At 44.1% G+C, this 19,860-nt stretch overlaps 1 protein-coding gene across 4 annotated transcripts in view; it reads left to right on the top strand.

Annotated features, from left to right (window-relative positions):
• The window catches only part of mcf2l2 (MCF.2 cell line derived transforming sequence-like 2), a 112,251-nt gene that overhangs the window by 72,601 nt on the left and 19,790 nt on the right, over nucleotides 1-19,860 (top strand). For all 4 annotated transcript variants that reach the window (XM_042339215.1, XM_042339214.1, XM_042339213.1 and 1 more), the window contains exons 16-25: nucleotides 256-322; nucleotides 4,096-4,211; nucleotides 5,640-5,709; nucleotides 6,516-6,608; nucleotides 7,587-7,679; nucleotides 8,785-8,910; nucleotides 10,852-11,073; nucleotides 11,876-11,968; nucleotides 12,420-12,498; nucleotides 15,327-15,393. In XM_042339215.1, coding sequence (XP_042195149.1) covers nucleotides 256-322; nucleotides 4,096-4,211; nucleotides 5,640-5,709; nucleotides 6,516-6,608; nucleotides 7,587-7,679; nucleotides 8,785-8,910; nucleotides 10,852-11,073; nucleotides 11,876-11,968; nucleotides 12,420-12,498; nucleotides 15,327-15,393 — 1,026 coding nt within the window. The remainder of the gene's footprint in view (nucleotides 1-255; nucleotides 323-4,095; nucleotides 4,212-5,639; nucleotides 5,710-6,515; nucleotides 6,609-7,586; nucleotides 7,680-8,784; nucleotides 8,911-10,851; nucleotides 11,074-11,875; nucleotides 11,969-12,419; nucleotides 12,499-15,326; nucleotides 15,394-19,860) is intronic.

Raw genomic sequence — 19,860 nt, 5'->3', positions numbered from 1 at the left:
CGTTTCGCCCACAAATATATCGTCAATTCACTTTATAGTATATTTCTGTGAAGCACTTTGAGGCATCTTGAAGGTGCAAATACAAGGATTTTTTTTTCTTTTTCTTCGAAATAATAACGCTATATGCAGTAATGGGCAATATGCAGTATATAAGGTATGTTGACAGGTATGTCAGTCTACTTCTCATCTCTACAACTGAATTATTAGTGGTGTGCAAGTGCTAAACTCATTGTGGGTGTTCTTTACACTTGGCAGACACATCATGCATGAACTGATAGAGACAGAACGAGTCTATGTGGAAGAGCTACTGAGTATAATCGAGGTAAGGAAAAAGCCTCATACGCACTTCACGTAGATGCATATTTCAAAATGAAATCATACAGCCTTTTGCAATCTCAATACGATTTTGACACAGTAAGCATTCAATACATTTGATAATTAACAAAATATAATCATTTGGTCACTCACTCCATGACTATTTGTGGGACATTGCTGTGCACAATACATAAGTCAATTCACTTTACAGAATATTCTGTGAAGCACTTTGAGACGTCTCGAAGACGTGATGAGGGGTTGTATCAAATGCAAGGATTATTATTATTATATACACACCCGACATGTCAAAACATCTCAAAGTGTTCACAGCTCCCAAGTAAAACAAGGATGTAGATAAATATTTTAGCTAAATGTAAACAAAGCAATATCCCATAAATATTCTTGATGTGAATTAATTTTTACGTTGACTGCATGCTTACAAAATACATTTTGCATTGTATGTATATTAATTTGTATTTTTATTAACCTCCAACCCGCAATGGTTGACGATGCATGTTGAGTAGTTGCAAAGAGTGTTGAAGAAGTTTCTAGAAGAGAACGTAAAACTAAACAGAGAAAAGTGCTTAATTGGAGTGAAGGAGGTCAAGTATTTGGGAAACGTAATTAGAGTTTTTTTTTGGTCAGCCAGGTGTCTGACACATGCAGAATTCCATCACCGTTGCTTAAGAGTCTCCAAACCAAACTGAGAATTCAATGAATCCCACCTACACATGGAAATCCCAGAGATAGATTGTCGGAATGGAATGCGCTCTCTCTCTCTTCCTGGTGGAACGCATCCTGCTTACCTAATTCCGGAAAGTATTAGGCGCAGGTTGGCAAGAGCCAAGGCTTAGGGACTCCAGAGTGTGCGTCGGGGTAACTGCTGAAGACTGACCAGCTAAAACTGCATGATTACACATAAATTTATTACACATAATAAAGGGTGGAGAGTACTGTAGATCTGACGAAAGTAGAAGCAATAACATAGGTGTGAGCACCCACTGATAATAAGAGGAGTTAAAAGATTAATAGGGGATAATGAAATGGGGTTGTGCACTTCATACCAAGGGTGACAGATTTAGGAAATATAAAAGGACACTAGGAGATGGGGCAAAGGGTGTGCTTATTGCATAGATTTGGAATGTATTGGTTTGCATCACGGAGTCTTATTGACCCGAGCACTTGACTCGCAAGCGAGAGGACCTGGGTTTGATTCCTAGGCAGGGCGAAACATTAGGCAAGTTTCCTTACTCCACACGTCTGTTTACCAACTGGGGGCAATAATCCCTTTTTAAAAAGAGTAATAAAAAAATAAAAAACGTGGTCATTAAATCATGTTTACGGGACACCGCTGTGCCAATATATATTGGGCAATATCAAATGCAAGGATTATTATTGTTTTCTATACTAATAAGGACAAACTGTCTGTGTGTCTGTATTTCCACTAATAACGCAATAACCAATTGACGCAGAGGCGTGATTTATACCTCATCGGAAATGTTTTGCATACGGGAGTCATGGGCATTTTTGGGGGCATCTCTTATCGTTTAGCTATGTTTAAAAAATGCTTCAATTAAGCTCCAAAATATGAGGCATGATTGGTATACTGCAACAAACTAGCGACAGAGGAAAGCACACACCCTTCTAAAGAGATCCACCTGTACTAATATATTCTGCAACACATGTATCGCAGTTTTTTCGGGTTTGTCAGTCCTCACAACAGGAGTCCACCCACTGAGTCTTCCCACTCAGTCCTCTCATAGGAGACCTCCCAATATATGCATTTTCTAAGCAAAAATCAAGACTTTCAAGGACAAATAAAAATGCTAGACAGAAGAGAGAATGATAATCAAATGAAACTGAAGAACAAAGAACAGCGTGGCTGGACTTCAATGCTGAAAGGACTGCAAGAGCAAGGCAAAATGAGTTGCCCGCTCAAAAGAACAGCACGGCTGGACTTCGACGCAGAAAGGCCTGGTGTATACACAGAGTTTTTGGCATGTTAAATGGTTTGTGAGTGCTATCACTGAAATCTACATTCCATATTGGATCCTTTGGTTGCAAGCATAGCAACGGGTACGGCTAGTATTATAAGCTGAGTAACATAATAACAGCACTTTGAGTACTTATTACAGTCTTGTTGTTATGGCCATCCACATATCAACAACAGTTGCTGTTTGTCACTCGCTCAGAGTTGCATACTTGACGCCCAGTTTATGACGTCAAAGTTAAATGGATAATCTTGACCAGATGACTGAGGTCCACAAGGAGGTCCTCACCTCGTGACCAATTTCGCCCACAAATATACAGTCAATTCACTTTACAGCATATTCTGTGAAGCGCTTTGAGATGTCTGGAAGACTTGAAAAGCCCTATATCAAATGCAAGGATCATTCATTATATTATAATCACCGTCTAGTTCCTTATCTGCTGGCAATGTGCCTCATTCCCAAGCATAAGCTGTCAGCACAACTCTGGTCAAAGTTTCCAGAACTCTTTGGATTGTATTGACACTCCATTCAGGGATCCCTGCAGTGCCCATGTTAAATAAGAATAAGAATAATCCTTACCTTTGGTACAGCACCTTTCACGTCAAGAGGATGTCCCAAACTGGGACCAGAGTCACTGTTGTCAGGATTTACTGTACGTGTGCTTCAACGATTAAAAAGCATTTACTCATCATTAGATTGTTGACTTGGGCGCCAGTCGGCCTCAAAACCACCTGAAATGTACATGTGTTTATTGATAGTGTAATTGTACTGCAAGTGAATCATTTACAGCGACGATAAAAAAAACCAAACTATAACCCTAGTATCTATTATTAATTATTGCAATCTGTGATTGTAGTTATGCAACAGAGATGTGAGCATAGCCATGGTGCTAGCCTCCACTTCACACTCACTTCTAGGCTAAAATTAGTGAGAATTTCAGTTTAAAACCGTAAAATAATTCCACCCCGTGAAAGCGTATCTACTGGAACGCTGAGGGAAAAGAGGAAGTTTTTCAGACAGGCCACCCTGACAACAGTGACTCCGTACCAAGTTTCAGGGTCCCATGCTGCTAAAATTACCAGTCCACAGAGGAGCCAGGTGTGGATCACCAACTGACTGACCCACCAAACACACTGACGCACCCACCCACCCACTTACTCACTCATTCACCCACCCACCCACCCACTCACTCACTCACTCACCCACTCACTCATTCACCCACCCACCCACTCACTCACCCACTCATTCACCCACCCGCCCACCCACTCACTCACCCACTCACTCATTCACCCACCCGCCCACCCACTCACTCACCCACTCACTCATTCACCCACCCGCCCACCCACTCACTCACCCACTCACTCATTCACCCACCCAGCCACTCACTCACCCACTCACTCATTCTCCCACCCACGCACTCACCTCATTCACCTACCCACTCACTCACTCACTCACCCACCCACTCACCCATCCACCCAATCACTCACTCACTCACTCACTCGCCTACCCACCCACCCACCAGCCTGCTCGCTCGCTCGCTCACTCACATTTGGTTTACATTTCGACAATCAGTTGCCATTCCTGTCTAGCTGGGCTGACATTTGGTTTGCACAGTGATTTAGGTTCCAATTTCCCTAATATCCCCAAATTGGACATGATTTTCAGGGCACGATTCAAGCACACAGTCGCTACACTTTGCAGTAAATCCCAGAAAGCGCTTTGAAAAGTCCTCCTGAGGTGAAAGCACAATATCACATTAATGGTATGAATGTTATTGTGCCTTATTCAGGGTTATGCGACTGAGATGGAGAATCCTGAGCTGGTTCCCCTGATCCCACTTGCCCTGGAGAACAAAAAAGAAGTCCTCTTTGGGAACCTTCCAGAAATCTACGATTTTCACAACAAGTAAACTTCTTTTCTTATTTTTGGAATCCTGTAGCATAGTGGTTTACTACACTCGCCTCGTAAACGAGAGGATCTGGGTTTGATTCCTGGGCAGGGCGAAACCTTTAGGCAAGTTTCCTTACTCCACACGCCTCTGTTTCGCTCGCAGTAAGTAGGAACCCAGTTCTTAGTCGATTGGTGGATGGCTTTTTGGGGTAATAATCCCTCAAAAAAAATTGGGTCACTGAATCCATGATTGTTTGTGGGATAGTATTGGCTGCCACGTTTTACCCACAAAATACACAGTCAATCCATTTACAGAATATTCAGTGAAGCGTTTTGAAACGACTCATTGATGTAATAAAACGCTATATCAAATGGAAGGATTATTATTATATCCTCGCCCGTCTCTTCTCTCCTCCTCTCCAACATCCCCTCCCCACCACCTCTACGAGTCCCACATCATTTACAGCTGCCGCCTACCCCCTGAATGGAATCATTGTACAAAGTGTTTTCCCACCCTGAAAAAAACTCCTTTAATTTTATTCGTTGGGAGAGAGGACGCAAAAAAAATAAGGGATTTGTTGTCCCGTTTATTCTTTTATATCTCCCCTTAAATCTCTCAAGTTGTAAAGCGATTCCAAATTCCATTCAAATCACATTTGCTCGAAATTTGAAGGGATGCAAAACAGCACTGATGGGAGACTTTATCCAGTTATTGTATTGTAGTGATGCTTGTGTTACCATTTTGCTCTTTAATATGCTGCAGTGCTAGGTAACCATTGCTGTGACATTTGTCTGTACCTCGGTGTTGCTCTACACAATGGTTAGACCTTGGGACTGAATCAGTTAAATGCCAATTTAGGTTCAGCTTGGCTCAGTTGGTAGCACTGTAAGCCTCTGAGATTTGTTACTTGGTCAGCCGGGTGTCTGACACGTGCGGATACCCATTTCCATGCTTAAGAGTATCCAAACCAAACAGAGAATTCCATTAAACTGAGGACACGTTTGCCTGTTCAGGTATTTGTTAAAGATCCCACGGTGCTACTCCAAAGGTTTCTCCCGGTGTCCTGGCCAACAATCGCTTAAAAATTGTCTATTCACTTCACAATGCCCCACAAACGATGCCCTCTGTTTGTTGGGCCTTGTTGTGCGTAGAATATCCATAAGAAACCTAGAACGACAACAAAGTTACATTTGTAAAATGCCTTTCATGTTGGGAGAATATCCCAAGGTGCTGAACAGTTGGGAAATATACAGTCAATTTACTTTACAGTATATTCTGTGAAGCACTTTGGGACGTCTAGAAGACTTGAAAAGCGCTATATCAAATGCAAGGATTATTATTATATTATAAGTGACAGTGAACATTAAGAGAGTGAGTCAAATACCAGATATGGTCAACTGCACTGAGACTGATAATGATTAAAGTCTATTGTTACTTTCAAGGATATTTCTCAAAGAGCTGGAAAACTGCACAGAAAATCCTGAACTTGTAGGGACGTGTTTCCTAAAAAGGGTAAGTTAAATACTTTTACGCTGCGATTTTAATTTTCTGAGGCCCAACTGGGCTTATTGTAATGTGTTAGATTTGTGTCCAGAGGCACATAAGTGTAGCAATAGCATGTGATATCATGGGGATGTCATCTGCAGACATGGGGTACACTTCAACATGTATGCGGACGACACCCAACTCTATTTTTCCACCTCACTTTGTGACCCCCAGTCCCCTGATGTTCTGTCAGCCTGCCTGTCAAGAGTTGGATGAGCACGAATTTCCTTCAGCTAAATGTTGACGAGACGGAAACCATACTCTTTGGTTCTCGTCAACGTCTTCAATCGCACAGTTCTCACCTCCTCCACCTACCCGACCTGCCCCGTAGACACGGTCAAAGAGGAAAGTCTTCAGGCGCGACCTGAAGATGGAGAAGAAGGGGGCAAGGTGGAGGGATGGAGAAAGAGTGTTCTAGAGTTTCAGAATAGCACAAGTTAAAGGCTACAGCTACCTACTGACCAAGACACATTGTTTCTGTCCATGGAGTAGACACCATTACTGCTTCAACAGCTCATCAAACTTGGCCACAAACTCCCAGCCTCTCAGTCGGGTCAAGACACCGAGCCTTTATGAAAAGGGGCTTCTAAAATCATTTTAAAATCAATGGGACACTGCTGTGCGCAATTGGCTGTGTGTCGCCCATGAAATATGCAGTCAATTCACTTTACAGTACATTCTGTGAAGCGGTGTGAGACATCCTGACGATGTGATGAGGCGCTATATCAAAGGCAAAAGATTATTATTATTATTTTAGCATTTTTTTCTAACAGAAAGAAGATTTACAGATTTATGAAAAGTACTGTCAGAACAAACCGCGCTCTGAGGCTCTCTGGCGGCAATGTGGAGACTGCCAGTTCTTCCAGGTACTTTGTTTTCTCTCTGCATCTGTTCATTGCTCCCTCTTTCACAGTGTGCGTCAGCCTGGCTCAGTCGCGCTCTCGCTTCTGAATCAAAAGGAAGCCCCCACATCGGGATTTGGAATCACGTAGTCTAAGATGAACTCCAATGCAGTGCTTGGGGTGTGTTGCATTGTCGGAGATGCTGTCCTTTGGGTGAGATGTTAGATCAAGGTCTCGTCTGCCTGTTCAGGTGGATGTTAAAGATCCCATGGCGCAAGTCAAAAAGAGTAGGGGGTTTCTCTCTACCAGTGTCCTGGCCAACAATCCCCCAAATAAAATTGGTCGCTCAATCCACAATTCTTTGTGGAAGACTGCTGTGCGCAATTGGCTACTGCGTTTCGCCCACAAAATACACAGTCAAACCCAGTTTACATTATGTCCTATGAAGCGCTTTGAGATGTCTCAACAATGTGTCAAATGTAAGGATTATTAGTAGTAATGGTATGGTTTCCTTTAGTCGTTCCCCCCACCCCAACACAAAGTTCAACAAGCCTGGTTCAATTTTCAGACAGCGAGTTGTTCGGATCTGGAATGCATTGCCTGAAATTTTAGTGGAAGCCGATTCGATGAAAACTTTTAAGAGAGAAGCAGATAATTATTTGGGGAGGACAAGTTTGCAGGGCTATGGGAAGAGCGCGGGGCAATGAGATTGATTTGGAAGCTCTTTTCAAAGAGCCGGCACAGACACAATGGGCCGCATGGCCTCCTTCTGTGCTGTATAATTCTATGATTCTATGAATTGGCAGCACTCTTGACTCCAAGGATTCAAGTCCCACACTGAGCTCATGTAGTCAAGGCCGACACTCCAGTGTAATGCTGAGCATGCACTACATTACTAGAACATTAGAAACAAACACTGGAGGCAACACAACGCGCAAACTATTTGATGCCTTCAAAGGTCCTTTTGAAACCTGAGTTACTTTTCCATGTGTTTCATTCCAGGAATGTCAACGCAGACTGAGCCACAAGCTCCCACTCGATACCTACCTGCTGAAACCAGTCCAAAGGATTACAAAATATCAGCTTCTCCTGAAGGTACTGAGAGTTGTCATACTTGGAAGCTCCCATCTGGTTAGATCAGTGGTGAGCCAAGGACAACCCTGAAGAACATGACACCGATTTAAAATAGTTGTTAAAAGAAACAGAAGGAAGCTGAAGAGAATTTTTTTTTCACAGTGAGTTGTTGGCCTCTGGAATGCGTTGCCTGAAAGGGTGTGGAAGCCGATTCGATAACAACTTTTAAGAGAGAAGTAGATAATTATTTGAGGAGGACGAGTTTGCAGGGCTACGGGGAGAGCGGGATTGATTTGGGCAGCACTTTTCAAAGAGCTAGCACAGACACATTGGGCCGAACGGCCTCCTTCTGTGCTGTATAATTCTATACAGAATAAACAGCTGAACCCAATGTGGATTGGATTCCTGTAGCGTAGTGGTTAGAGCACTCACCTCGCAAATGAGAGGACCCGAGTTCAATTCCCGGGTAGGATGAAACCCTAGGCAAATTTTGTTACTCCACATGCCTCTGTTTACCTAGCAGTAAGCAGGAAGCTGGTTGTTAGTCGATTAGCAAACTGCTTTCCAGGGGTAATAATCCCTCCTAAAAAAATAATAATAATAATAATTTGGTCACTCAATCCATGACTGTTTGTGAGACTGCTGTGTGCAATTGGCTGCTGTGTTTCACCCACAAAAATATACCATTAATTCAATTCATAGTATATTTTGATAAGGTGTTGTATCTAGTGCAAGGATTACTATCATTATTATTATATAACGCCTTATCATATTGTTTACATGCCTTAAAGTGCTTTGCAGAATATATTGTAAAGTGAATTGACTGTTTATTTTGTGGGCGAAACGTAACAGCTAATTGCAAGCAGCAGTGTCTCACAAAGAGTCATGGATTGAGTTAACACATCTTTTTGAGGGATTATTGCCCCTGGGAAAGCAATCAGCCAATCGACTAACAACCAGGTTCCTACTTACTGCTGGGTAAACAGAGGCATCTGTGTGGAATAAGAAAACTTGCCAAACATTTTGCCCCATCCGCGAATCAAACCCGGGTCCTCTTGCTTGCTAGGCGAGCGCTCTAATCATTACGCCATACGTATCTCTAATACCAAGTGATTGATTCCCTCAGGAAATGCTGAAGTGCAGCAAGAACTCGGAAGGGACGGCCGAGCTGGAGGAGGCGCTGGAAACCATGATCAGTATCATCAAATCTGTCAACGACTCCATGCACCAGATTGCTATCACTGGGTTTGAGGTAAGGGTGACACTATTCAGCACAGTAAGCAGACTGCTCAGCCCATCCTGTCCGTGTCGTTGCTCTCTCTATTATTTCTAAAACCTTTTATTAATCTCACTTGCCAGCTCTTTCCCTGTATCCCTTAATGATTTTGCTTGCCCGGTGCTTTAAGCTCTCCGGGATGCTACCCCGCATAGAAGGAGCTACGTAAATGCAAGTTGTTGTTGTTGTTGTTGTTGCTTGCCCTGTTCCCTTCTGAGTGGTTGAGTCTTCCGTTAACAATTCGGACAATCCTCGCAATCGATGCTTGACCTTTCACGTCGGGAGAATGTCTCGGAGCCCTTCAACTTGCACTTACATAGCGCCCTCCACACAGTGGTGGACCTTGACTCCGAGTCAGGGTGAGGGAGGGGGTGAGGAGGGAGGTGGCCGTAAGCATGGTCAAAGAGGAAGGTTTCTAGGCAGGAATGCGTTGGAATAATCCAAGCGGGAGGTCACAAACAGACGCACAAGGGTTTTGGCTGCATTTGGGGTAAGGTACGGGTGGAGGCGGGCAATGTATCGGAGGTGGAAGAAGGCGGTCCTGGTCAGGGACCAGATGTGGGGGAGGAAGGTCAAACTGGACGCCTAGATTGCTCACTGGTTCGGTGAGTCTGAGGGAGAGCCCAAGGAGGTTGAGGAGTTCAGATCTGCAGGAGTGAAGATGTTGATAGGAGCCAAGGAATGTGGCTTCCGTCTTGTCCACATTCAGCTGCAGAAAGTTTGTACTCATTCAGGCCCTGATGTCTGCCAGACAAGCTGATAGCAACTTTCAAAAGGGAATTAGATAGGTACTTGAAAAGGAAAAATTTTCAGGGCTATGGGTAAGAGCGGAGGAGTGGGGTTGATTTGGAAGCTCTTTTCAAAGAGCCGGCACAGGCATGATGGGCCGAATGGCCTCCTTCTGTGCTGTAATATCCTATGATTTTATCGACGTATTTGCAGCAATCACCATGTATCTCACACACACACCACACAGACAATAGTTTTAAGGTGAGACTTGAGACTAGAACATTTTGGTCAAAAAAGAAAGATACCACAAAAAATGACAGGTTTTGACAGGAAATGACCCAATCTCTAATTCTCAGAATTCACACACAAGAGTGTGTGCCTGTGGTTTATGGTCAACCCGCCTTGCTTATTGCACAGACACCTTGACTCAATGCCTCGGCTGCCTCACTAAAAGCTCAAAACCCTATATAATCCTGACCAATCCCACTTTGGTCAGATCCTGCGAGTTGATTAACGCCTTATTCCTAAGAGGGCAAATGTCAACGGTGTAAGATAATAACAATCCTTTTAAGAAATCAATGGCAATTGCAAAAGAGCCAATCAGAAGAAGACAGGATGTATAAAAGTACACTGAGAGTGGGACAAAAGAGTGTGGGTTTAAGGTAGGGGTATATAATGAGCTGAGAATAAAAGAATAACCATCTTTGCATTTGATATAGCATCCTATCACGTTGTTGAGACGTCCCAACAAAGTGCTTCACAGAATAATAATAATAATAATCCTTGCATTTGATATAGCGCGTTTCACGTCTTCTAGACGTCCCAAAGCGCTTCACAGGATATACTGTAAAGTGAATTGACTGTATATTTGTGAGCGAAATTACTTAAATCAATAATTAATTAATACAACAGTTTTGAGGAACGAGAAACATTACAAATGGTATGTGTGGATATCAGTGAAGATGGGTTTGTTCTTGACTGAGAAACCACCCACCTCTTCCCCCTTCTCCCCACCCTCCCATTGCCCCCCCCACCCCCACCCAGTTGACAATAGAAGCTGTGTGGTTTTAGCTGGTTAGACGCCAGCAGTTAACCCAACGCACACTTTGGTATCTCCAAGCCTTGGCTCTTGCCAACCTCTGGCAGAATTAGGTGAGCAGGAGTTCCGTTCTGTTCTTTTACACACAGGGAGACTTGAATGACCTGGGGAAGCTGCTGATGCAAGGATCTTTCAACGTGTGGACCGACCACAAGAAAGTGCAGAGCAAGGTGAAGGATCTGGCCCGCTTCAAGCCCATGCAGAGGCACCTGTTCCTTTACACTAAACTGCTGCTGTTCTGCAAGAGGCGAGAAGAGAACGCGGACGGACACGAGAAGTCCCCATCGTACGGCTTCAAGCATTCACTGAAGGTACGACTGACTGCGAGGGCGTTCAGCAATACTGGTCACTGCGTTGTGGGTTCATTAACCTCTGGTGATCAGTCGCACTCTCACCTCGGAGTCAGACAGTTGTGAGTTCAAGCTCCCAGGTCGGGACTTGGAACTAGTATACTCCAATACGGTACTTTACTGTCAGAGGCACCGTGCTTCGGAAAAGATATTAAACCGAGGTCCCGTCTGTGCCCTGTTACAAGTGGACGTGGCACTATTTATGATAATATAATTAGAATAATCCTTGCAACTGATATAATAATAATAATAATAATAATCCTTGCATTTGATATAGCGCTTTTCACGTCGGGAGGACGTCCCAAAGCGCTTCACAGAACACACTGTAAAGTGAATCACTTTATCACGTCGTCGCGACGTCTCAAAGCGCTTCACAGAACATACTGTAAAGTGGAGTGACTGTGCATTTTGTGGGCGAAACACGGCAGCCAGTAACGTATAGCAGTTTCCCACAAAATGAAAAGCTAAGGAAATTCCTCTCTCTCCCGGTGTCCTGACTGACAATCCTCCCAGATAAAATCGGCCATTCGTTTTACGACTGTTTCCGGGACACAGCCGTACGCAAATTGGCTGCCGTGTTCACCCACAAAACAAACACAGTGACTGCGCTTTGCAATACATCCAGTGAAGCGCTTTGACGTAAAATTATTATAACGAGTGAGAAGACCATTAACATTGCGGCTTAAGATGTCATTATAAAGGAGTGTTCATTGTACTGGGCTTAGCCGTGGAAATAACTCTGATGCCCACTCCATGCTTTCAGATGAGTGCGGTTGGCATCACGGAGAACGTAAAGGGAGATATCAAGAAGTTTGAGATCTGGTACAACGGCAGGGAGGAGGTGTACATCATTCAGGTGAGGAACACCCAAACCTATTGCTGTTGCCTCACCAATACAGGTCAGAGGCAACTGCCCTAACATAGCACTGGCTGTTTGGCCATCATTCCCTGAACTGTGCTAGCCTTGTAACCCTTGTAATCCCCATGTAAGGTGTTGTATTAATGCAAGTTGTTCTTGTCACATCGGGAGCACATCCCAAGTCGCTGGACAGTCAGGGATTTGTACCCGAGTAGGGGATTGGGATCAGGAGGGGTGGAGGTCAGGAAGGGTTGGGGCAGGAGGGTGACCTACTCCCACCCTCCCTGACCTCCACCCCTCATGATCCCAATCCCCTACTCGGGGGTTGTCACTCACACACACAGTAAGGGGGAGAGGTTTTGAAATCTGCTTGAGAACTAAGCATCTTTTCAATAATCTTGTCGAATTCCCGTCCGCAAACTCGTAATGGAAAAAATCTTCTCAACAGGCATCTTCCGTGGAGCTGAAGAACCTCTGGGTGTCTGAAATCAGGAAAGTGCTGACAGGACAACTGCAGGCCTACAGAGGTAAAGTTCCTCACGCTGTCCCTCACGTGGGATTCCTGTAGCTCAGTGGTTAAAGCACTCGCCTCACAAGTGAGAAGACCTGGGTTCGATTCCCAGACAGGGCAAAACCTAAGGCAAGTTTCCTTAATCCACACACCTGTTTACCCAGCAGTAAGTAGGAACCTGGTTGTTAGTCGATTGGTGGATCGCTTTCCAGGGATAATAATACCTCAAAATAAAAAATAACAATAATTTGGTGAATCAATCCACAACTGTTTGTGGGATGTTTCGTTTCGCCCACAAAATATACTTTACAATATATTCTGGGAAGGGCTTTTTCATAGACATGATTAGGCATTATATCAAATGCAAGGATTATTATTTTTTGTTATATTATTTTACACGTGTCTTTTGGCTTTTGCTCATTGCCACTATTGTAAAGGTGACAAGCACCTCCGTGTTTTGTTCCTTGAAAGGGAATTGGGATCACACACACGGTTTCTGTTCCGAACAAGAGGGGAGTTTCTCTCTCCCGGTGTCCTGGCCTACAATCTATCTCCTTTCCCCCCCTCTCCCCTCCTTGGTAAAATAATTATTACCCTTGCATTTGATATAGGGCCTTATCACACCATTGAGACGTCTCAAAGTGCTTCACAGAATATTTTCAAAAGTGTAGTGACTGTGTATTTTGTGGGTGAAACGGGGCAACCAATTGTGCACAGCAGTGTCCCACAAACAATTGTGGATTGAGTGACCGCATTTGTTTTTTTAGGAGGAGTTATTACCCCCAGAAAGCGATCCGGCAATCGACTAACAACCTGGTTCCTATTTACTGCTAAGTAAACAGAGGTGAATGGAAACTTGTCTAAGGTTTCACCCTACTTGGAAACCGAACCCAGGTCTCTTGCTTGTGTGGCGCGGGTGCTAACCACTATGCTGCTGATTGTATTCTATTGCGGGACAAGTCAAAAATAAATTGTCTGCTACATTCACCCATAAAGCACGTAATCGCTACATCTGACAGTATATCCTGTGATGCGCTTTGACACGTCTGCCTGATGCGAAATGTGCCAGAATCTGATCAGTAATTTCCCACAAACGGGTAGGAAACTGCACCACTCGATTCAGTCACCTACTGACTGGGGGTTAGCAGCCTGGGGGGTGGTGGGGGGTATGGGGGGGGGACTCCTTTCTCCTTTTGAATAGGGTCACATGATCTTCAATGCCTGCCCTGGCCTGGCCTCGGTTTAAAGCCTCATCCGAAGATCTCGCCTCGCAAGCGAGAGGAGCTGGGTCCGATTCCCGGGCAGGGCGAAACATTGGCCAAGTTTCCTTCCTCCACATGCCTCTGTTTACCGGCAGTAAATAGGAACCAGGTTGTTAGTCGATTGGCAGATCGCTTTCCGTCACTCCATCCATGACTGTTTGTGGGACTCTGCTGTGCACAATTGGCTGCTGCGTTTTGCCACAAAATACCCAATCAATTCACTTTACAGTATATCCTATGAAGCGCTTTGAGACGTCTCAATGATGTGATAAGGAGCCATATCAAATGCAAGGATGATTATTATTATTATTAAGGCCGGCATCGCTGACTATACAGCATTGCCCTGGAGTGTCAGGCCAGGCCATGAGTTCAGACTCCTTGCAACCTTCTGCTCAAAACGGCCCAAGTGCACCTTCTGCCTCTGAACCTATAATAATAATAATCATTGCATTTGATATAGCGCCTTATCACGTCTGTGACGTCTCAAAGCGTTTCACAGAATATACTGTAAAGTGAATTGACTGTATATTGCGTGGACGAAACACGGCAGCCAATTTCACAGAGCAGTGTCCCAGTGTCCCACAAACAGTTGTGGGTTGAGTGACAAAACAATTTTTATTTGTTTTAAAGGAATTATTACCCCCAGAAAAGCGATCCGCCAATCGACTAACAACTGGGTTCCTACTTACTGCTCTGCTAGGTAAACAGAGGCGCGTGGAGTAAGGATACTTGCCCAATGTTTTGCCCTACCGGGAATCAAGCCCAGGTCCTCTCCCTTGTGAGGCGAGTGCTCTCACCACTAAGTTACAGGACTCCAGTAATGCGATCAAGTGGGATTGTACTCTTGTGTTGTTGCTTAGGAACGTGCAATCAAGCGGAGATCACAAACACCTTTGATTGCTGTTTCATGAACTGTGAATTTTTTATCAAGTATTCTGGTTTCCATTGCCTTGCAACACATCATACATACTAGCTCAAAACAAAAGCTCAAAGCAACCATTACTATGGTTCTGTACAAGCCACAATTCTCACATTGATCAGCAGAGGCAGAGGCAGGGATGCGTGGATCCAGCCCCTGTGAATGCCTTTAACCCTTCCACCCCTGACAATTTCCTACCGTGAAAAAGCAAACTATATAAGTAATTAAACTCTAGTGTAGTGGTTAGAACTCTCACCTCGCAAGTGAGTGGACCCGGATTGATTTGCGGGCGAGACGAAACCTTAGGCAAGTTTCTTTACTCCACACCCCTTTGTTTACCTAGCAGGAAGTAGGAACCCGGTTGTTAGTCGATTGGCGGGTCACTTTCCAGGAGTAATAATCCCTTCCAAAAAAAAAAATAATAATTCATTCACTCAATCCACGACTGTTTGTGGGACGCTGCTGCACTCAATTGGCTGCCATGTTTCACCCACAAAATACACAGTCACTACACTTTACAGTGTATCCTGCGAAAGCGCTTTGAGCCGTCTCAGCAGCGTGATGAGACACTATAGCAAATGCAAGGATTATTATTATTAAGAGATAAAATGTAAACGCACAATAATCTGATCAGATGATGATTTCTTTTGGTTCCTGTGACAGATGCCAGTCAGCTGAACCAAAGGATCCAGGAACAAGTGTACCATGCTCCACTGAACACACCTAACAGGTGAGTGACGAACCTATGCCCGGTGACAACTAAGATCCATAATAATAATAATAATAATAATAATCCTTGCATTTGATATAGCGCTTTTCACGTCGGGAGGACGTCCCAAAGCGCTTCACAGAATATACTGTAAAGTGAATTGACTGTATATTTGTGGGCGAACGCGGCAGCCAATTGCGCACAGCAATGTCCCACAAACAGTCGTAGATTGAAAATGACCAATTTATTATTGTTTTGGGTTTTTTGGAGGGATTATTATTAGGCGTGTGGAGTAAGGAAACTTGCCCAAGGTTTCGCCCTGCCTGGAATTGAACCCAGGTGTCTTGCTTGCAAAGCAAGTGCTCTAACCACTGAGCTACAGGACTCCACAAATATCCATGATACTGGCCTGGATTCAGGTCACTCCACAACAACAACAATGCCGTCTTGCACTTACACACAGCATTCTTTTGGAACTGTTTGCCTACAAAACACATGGTCACCGCACTTTGGAAGTAAATAATCCTACAATAATGATGATTCTTGCAATTGATATAATAATTCTTGCATTTGATATGGCTCCTTAACACATCGTTGAGATGTCTCAAAGCACTTCACAGAATGTATTGTAAAGTTTTTTGACGGTGTATTTTGTGGCAAAAATGCACACAGTGCGAGTAAGTGACCATATTTTTTTTGGGGGGGCAGGAATTATTAACCCCTGGAAAGCGATCCACCAATTGACTAACAACCGTTGACTAACACCAATTGACTAACAACTAACAACCGTGTTCCTACTTACTGCTAGGTACTCCTAGTTACAAATGGCAGGGTTACGACAAAACAATATTTGCTGTTGTGCTCATGTTTAAAGCAATATTATTGTAATGACAATATCAAAATCAATATCAAAGTCCATAAGTTCACAAGCATTTGGCGAACAACTCTCGCTTGGGTTTGTTCGAAGCTACAGCCAGCTACATGGCCAGGAGCAGAATTAACAGCTTGGTTGAGCCTGGGAAGTGCGGCCAGTAGAAACAGGAGGAGGCCATTCAGCCCCTCGAGCCTGTTCTGCCATTCTGTTAGATCATGGCTGATCTGCACCTCAGCTCCATTTAACCGTCTTTGCTCCTTATCCCTTGGTACCCTGACCTAACAAACAGCTATCCACCACAGTCTTGACATTTGAATTAGTAGCAATAACGCATTATAAGTAGTAGCATTACTTGCTCTGTTCAGTTCATAATAGCTGATGTGAAATAAAAGGTCCAAAGTTACTTCTCTAGCAGATGTGTGGCAGCTGTCCTCTCGGGTAAACTGACCCCAACACCCCTGTGCAGGAGGTTAAAAATTTAATTCTTATTGGGGATGAGACAGTCGGGAGGACTGATACAGTTTTCTGTAGCCATAGCAGGGAGACAAGAAGACTCTGTTGTCTTCCTGGGGCCAGGGTGAAGGATGTCACCGGCGGGCTGGAGATAAATTTGAGGCAAGGGAGAGGATCCAATCGTAATGGTACATATAGGAACCAATGACATTGGTAGGACCAGTAGGGATGAGTTAAGGAGCGAGTTCCGGGAATTGGGAATTAAACTAAGGAATAGAACTTCCAAAGTGATGATATCGGGACTGTTACCTGAGCCAGGAGATAATTGGTACAGGCAAAAGAAGATCATAAATCTGAATGCCTGGCTAAAAGAGTGGTGCCGAGAGCAGGAATTCCAATTCATGGGCCACTGGCACGAGTATTGGGGAAGATGGGAGCTTTTTCAAAGGAATGGGCTCCACCTAAATAGGGCTGGGACAAATGTCCTGGCTACGCGAATAAATAGGGAGGTAGAAAGGGCTTTAAACTACTAAGGGGGGGGGGGGGGGGGAGGTAAAAACATAGTAAAATATAGTCCACCACAGTTAAACTTGAGATCAACAAAAGCAAGAGAGCAGATTAACAAGTGGATACTGGAAAAGTTCCCATTGATTGGAAGATTGCAAACGTAACTCCACTATTTAAGAAGGGTGGGAGAGAAAATAGGGAAAACTATAGACCAGTTAGTTTGACGTCAGTTGTAGGGAAAATTCCTGAGTCCTTAATAAAAGACGTAGTTATGGGATACCAGGAAGACCATAAAAAGATTAGGCAGAGTCAACATGGCTTTACCAAAGGGAAGTCATGCTTGACTAACCTTTTAGAATTTTTTGAGGATGTATCCAGCAGGTTGGATAAGGGGGAACCAGTAGATGTGGTATATTTGGATTTTAGGAAGGCATTTGACAAGGTGCCACACAAAAGGCTGTTACTCAAGATCAAGGCCCACGGGATTAATGGGAAAATATTAACATGGATAGAAGAGTGGCTATCGGGTAGAAAGCAGAGAGTAGTGATAAACGGATCATTCTCGAATTGGCAGGATGTAACTAGTGGAGTGCCACAAGGATCAGTGCTTGGGCCTCAGCTATTTACCATTTAAATCAATGATCTGGACGAGGACATTGAATGTAATGCGTCTAAATTCGCGGATGATACTAAACTAGGTAGCAGAGTGAGCTCTCAGGATGATGCAAAAAGATTGCAACGGGATATAGATAGGCGCGGGGAGTGGGCAAGTAGGTGGCAGATGGAATTCAATGTGAGCAAGTGTGAAATTATTCACCTCGGTAGCAAGAATAAAAGAACAGATTATTTTCTGGAAGGGGAGAAGTTAGATAGTGTTAGTATTCAAAGGGATTTGGGTGTCCTTGTACACCAGTCCCAAAAAGTTAGTTTGCAGGTGCAGCAGCAACTAAGAAGGCGAACGGCATGTTAGCGTTCATTTCGAAAGGTTTATAATATAAGAGTAGGGAAGTCTTGCTGCAACTGTATAGGGCTTTGGTGAGACCGCACCGAGAGTATTGTGTGCAGTTTTGGTTTCCTTATTTAAAAAAGGACATACTTGCCCTCGAGGGGGTGCAGCGTAGATTCACTCGGTTAGTTCCTGGGATGAGGGGACTGACCTATGAGGATAGGCTGCATAAACTAGGGCTGTATTCTCTAGAGTACAGAAGAATTAGGGGAGATCTTATTGAAACATATAAGATTCTTAAAGGGCTGATAAAGTAGTCACAGAGGGACTGTTTCCCCTGGTAGGAGAATCTATAACCAGGGTCACAGTCTTAAAATTAAGGGTCAGCCTTTTAGAACAGAGTTGAGGAAACATTTCTTCACTCAGAGGGTAGTGAACTTATGGAATTCACTACCCCAGAAGGCTGTAGATGCTCAGTCCTTGAACATTTTGAAGGCTGAGACTGATAGATTCTTGAAAAATAGAGGGATTAGGGGATATGGGGATAGGGCAGGTAATCAGAGTTAGGTCTGAAGATCAGCCAAGATCTTATTGAATGGCGGAGCAGGCATGAAGGGCCGAATGGCCTACTCCTGCTCCTAATTCTTATGTTCTTATGTATCTTTCCAGTTCTTCTCTTTGCTCTTTTCTCTGGGGAAAGAGCGGGGGACAGAGACTGATTGGGTAGCTCTTCCAAAGAGCCGGGCAAAGGCTGTAATATTCTATGATTCCTTTTCCGATGTTGCTGGAATTTGCAGGAACAGTCAAGGTTGATTGTTTTGAGTGGCAGAACCTTCCTGGAGGAGGAGTACATAGTTGCTCTCTCACTGACTCGAAAAGAACCCACCGACAGAACGCAGTGGAGCTTAGCTGCAGCTCAGTTATAGTTGCCCTTTGTTTCAAACATTCTGGAGTCCTGTTGCTCCGTGGTGAGAGCACTCGTCTCGCAAGCGAGAGATGTTAGCATTTGATACAGAGCTTTATCGTGTATTCAAGAGTGTTGCACAGAATATACTGCAGTATATTAAGAGCTAAGAGTTTCTTAGCAGAGCGAAACGACTTTCCTTACTCCACACGCCTCTGTTTACCTAGCAGTGAATAGGCACCGGGCTGTTTGTTGATTGGCGGATCGCTTTTCCAGGGGTAATAATTCCTTTAAAAATAAGTTGGTCACTCAATTTACGACTGTTGTGGGACACTGATGTACTGCCGTGTTTCGCTCACAAAATACACAGTCAATTCACTTTGCAGTATATTCTGTGCAACACTTTGAGGCGTCTTGAAGACGTGATAAAGCTCTGTATCAAATGCAAGGATTATTATTATTATTTTTTATTATAATTCTGGATGAACACAGGATAGCTTAGCTGAACCTGTGTTATAGTTGTCCTGTGTTTCAAACATCAGGATGGTCCGTGGGAGTCTCCACGTCCTCACCCACCTGAGAGCTGTTTTCAGGCTGTGGGGTCAGTAGCCATCAGCTGATTCTGATTAAGACAATGTAGGAGCGTTACATCACAGCAATATCTAACAGGAGAGCTCCAGCTGTAATCAACACAGAAATATACAGCACAGAAGGAGGCCATCCGGCCCATCGTGTCCGTGGCAGCTCTGCCCAAATCAATCCCACTCCCCCGCTCCTTTCCCCTTAGCCCTGCAAACTTGTCCT

Source organism: Callorhinchus milii, unplaced genomic scaffold (assembly GCF_018977255.1).
Source record: "Callorhinchus milii isolate IMCB2004 unplaced genomic scaffold, IMCB_Cmil_1.0 Scaffold11, whole genome shotgun sequence".
NCBI lineage: Eukaryota > Metazoa > Chordata > Chondrichthyes > Chimaeriformes > Callorhinchidae > Callorhinchus > Callorhinchus milii.
Note: the sequence above shows the minus strand (reverse complement) of the source record. Positions and strands in the feature narration are given on the sequence as shown.